Consider the following 2331-nt stretch of genomic DNA (forward strand, 5'->3'; position numbering starts at 1 on the left):
AATAGTATTATTAATTAATTAATTATTATAAATAGTATTATTAATTAATAAATAGAATTTAATAAAATTATGACTATTTTAAAACATATGTATTTTAATTGAACAAATAAATACTTGATGAAATTGAGCAAGATTGGTCTTGTTGGAATCGTCTGGACGACAGGATTTGAACGGTTATGGTCTTAATCTGTGATTCGTCCTCACGGTGGAGAAATGACAGCAAACAGCTTTAGCGCGAATTTTCGGCGGAAAAACTTCAAATTTTCATATCTTAACAAATATTTAATAAAATTGAACTAGGTTGGTCTCGTTAGAACCGTTAGGTCGAGGCGAGTCTGGGCCGCTCCGGTGGCGGCGAATCGACGGCCGAAAGGTGCGGTGTTCGTGCTAAAAATTCATTATTTACGATTGATAAAACTTGAAATTGTTTGTGGGGAAATGTTCGTCTCATCAATAGGAGTCGAACGGTATATTTGATGGTTAACAACTCGCCATAATAGTGTCGAAATTTTAATAAGAAATTGACAGCTATTCGTCGTAAAATAAAATAATTTTTTTTTTAAAAAAAAAAAATTTGTCACCGCGGTTTTGAACCGCGGTGACACATTAAAAAGTTTTTTTTTAAAAAAAAACAATGTCACCGCGGTTTGTGACCGCGGTGACATAAGGAATTTTTTTTTTTAAAATAAAAAATTGTGGCACTTTTCTAATCCTTTCATTTTCACTCTACTTTATTAACTTTTTTTTTTTTTTTTTGCATTGTTTTAATAAATTCCCCAAAGACGGGTTATGATCTTTGGAATCACAAAAAGTCTTCTCATATTGAAGTTATTAAAAATCTAAAAAGGATTGTTGCAGAGATAATAATACATGGATACATTATTTGAAATCCAATAAAAGATAACTTCTTGTCATATACGGTTAATTTTTATGGTCAAATAAGGAAAAAAAGGGTGTAAATCTACCTCTATAGTAATTTGTTATTTTTGATCTGGTCTGAACGTGTTTATTTTGAATTATGATATATTGAATCCATCATTAAATTTTATTTATAATAAATGATGTAATTAAAGCACAAAACTGAGGGTAAAAAAAGAATTTTGATCATACCTGTAAAGGAAAATTAAGCTCCAGAAATCAAAATATTAATCAAGGGGGATCTTATGATGCACACTGCACAGTGAAGGCCATGCAACAACTATGAAAAACCAGTCGACAATTCACATCATCCGTTGTCGTCCAGCGGTTAGGATGTCTGGCTTTCACCCAGGAGACCCGGGTTCGATTCCCGGCAACGGAATTTTTATGAAGTCTAAAGGTTTTGGAACATTTCATTTTAGTCATTTCAGAAATTTCATATGTTGTCAAGATTAATTATTATTCTCGAAAATAAAAAATCATTGTAAATATTAATTTACCACAAACACAATTATTATTAGTGTTTGTTTTACACGAAATTAAAATATTAATTATAATAAATCATGATAATATTAGTTAATTGTGGTTAAAAATTAAATTTTTGTACTAATTTTATTTAATAATAATTGATAATGTAGACAAAATTTCTCTTTTTTTTTTTTTTTGGGTGTGGTGAGTTTAATATGAAGTGCTGACGGCCCATCTTTTATTCCGATTCCCACACCAAACGACCAATAATTAAAGTTTCATAAATAGTTCGAATGCAGAAATAATTGAGTTTGTGGTCAACAAATCTGTGCTGCCGCCTCTCAATATATATACAAATATGAAACTTTGATTATATTTACAAGCAAGTGGAAGCGATCAATTCAAACTTGAGAACTTTCCATTTGAACTATAAATACCCCTTCTGCTTCTCATCATACCTCACAGCATCAAAGGCATACTACAAATTAACTTGCTCATTATTTCCATTTTCCTAAAGTTCATTTCTTTCAAATTTTGAACATTTTAACCATGGCTCCTATCACTTACGATATTGAGATTCCTTCCCCAGTCCCAGCTGCTAAGATGTATAAGGCCGTCGTCCTCGATGCAGACACCCTCATCCCAAAGATCATGCCTCAAGCAATCAAAAACGTCGAGATCTTGGAAGGGGATGGCGGTGTGGGAACCGTCAAGCTCATCCATTTTGGGGAAGGCAGCCAGTACAAGAGCGTGAAACATCGTGTTGATGCTCTTGACACCGAAAATTTGACCCACAGCTACAGCATTGTTGAAGGCGATGCTTTGATGGGCGGTCTTGAGTCGATTACTTATCATGTCAAGATCGTTCCGACTGAAGATGGAGGATGCATTTGCAAGAACAGGAGCATTTATCACGCCAAGGACGGGTTTGAGCTTAGTGAAGAG

General features: G+C 33.4%; 1 protein-coding gene and 1 non-coding gene across 2 annotated transcripts in view; both read left to right on the forward strand.

Annotated features, from left to right (window-relative positions):
* TRNAE-UUC lies at window positions 1229–1300 on the forward strand. The gene has a single exon. It is a non-coding gene; the product is annotated as a tRNA-Glu (tRNA).
* Window positions 1822–2331, forward strand: part of LOC105171804 (major allergen Pru ar 1-like) — a 6975-nt gene continuing 6465 nt past the window's right edge. The window contains exon 1 of the mRNA XM_020697383.1: window positions 1822–2324. Within this exon, the coding sequence (XP_020553042.1) occupies window positions 1936–2324 (389 nt within the window). The 5' untranslated portion in view covers window positions 1822–1935. The remainder of the gene's footprint in view (window positions 2325–2331) is intronic.

Source organism: Sesamum indicum, linkage group LG10 (assembly GCF_000512975.1).
Source record: "Sesamum indicum cultivar Zhongzhi No. 13 linkage group LG10, S_indicum_v1.0, whole genome shotgun sequence".
NCBI classification, from domain to species: Eukaryota; Viridiplantae; Streptophyta; class Magnoliopsida; order Lamiales; family Pedaliaceae; genus Sesamum; species Sesamum indicum.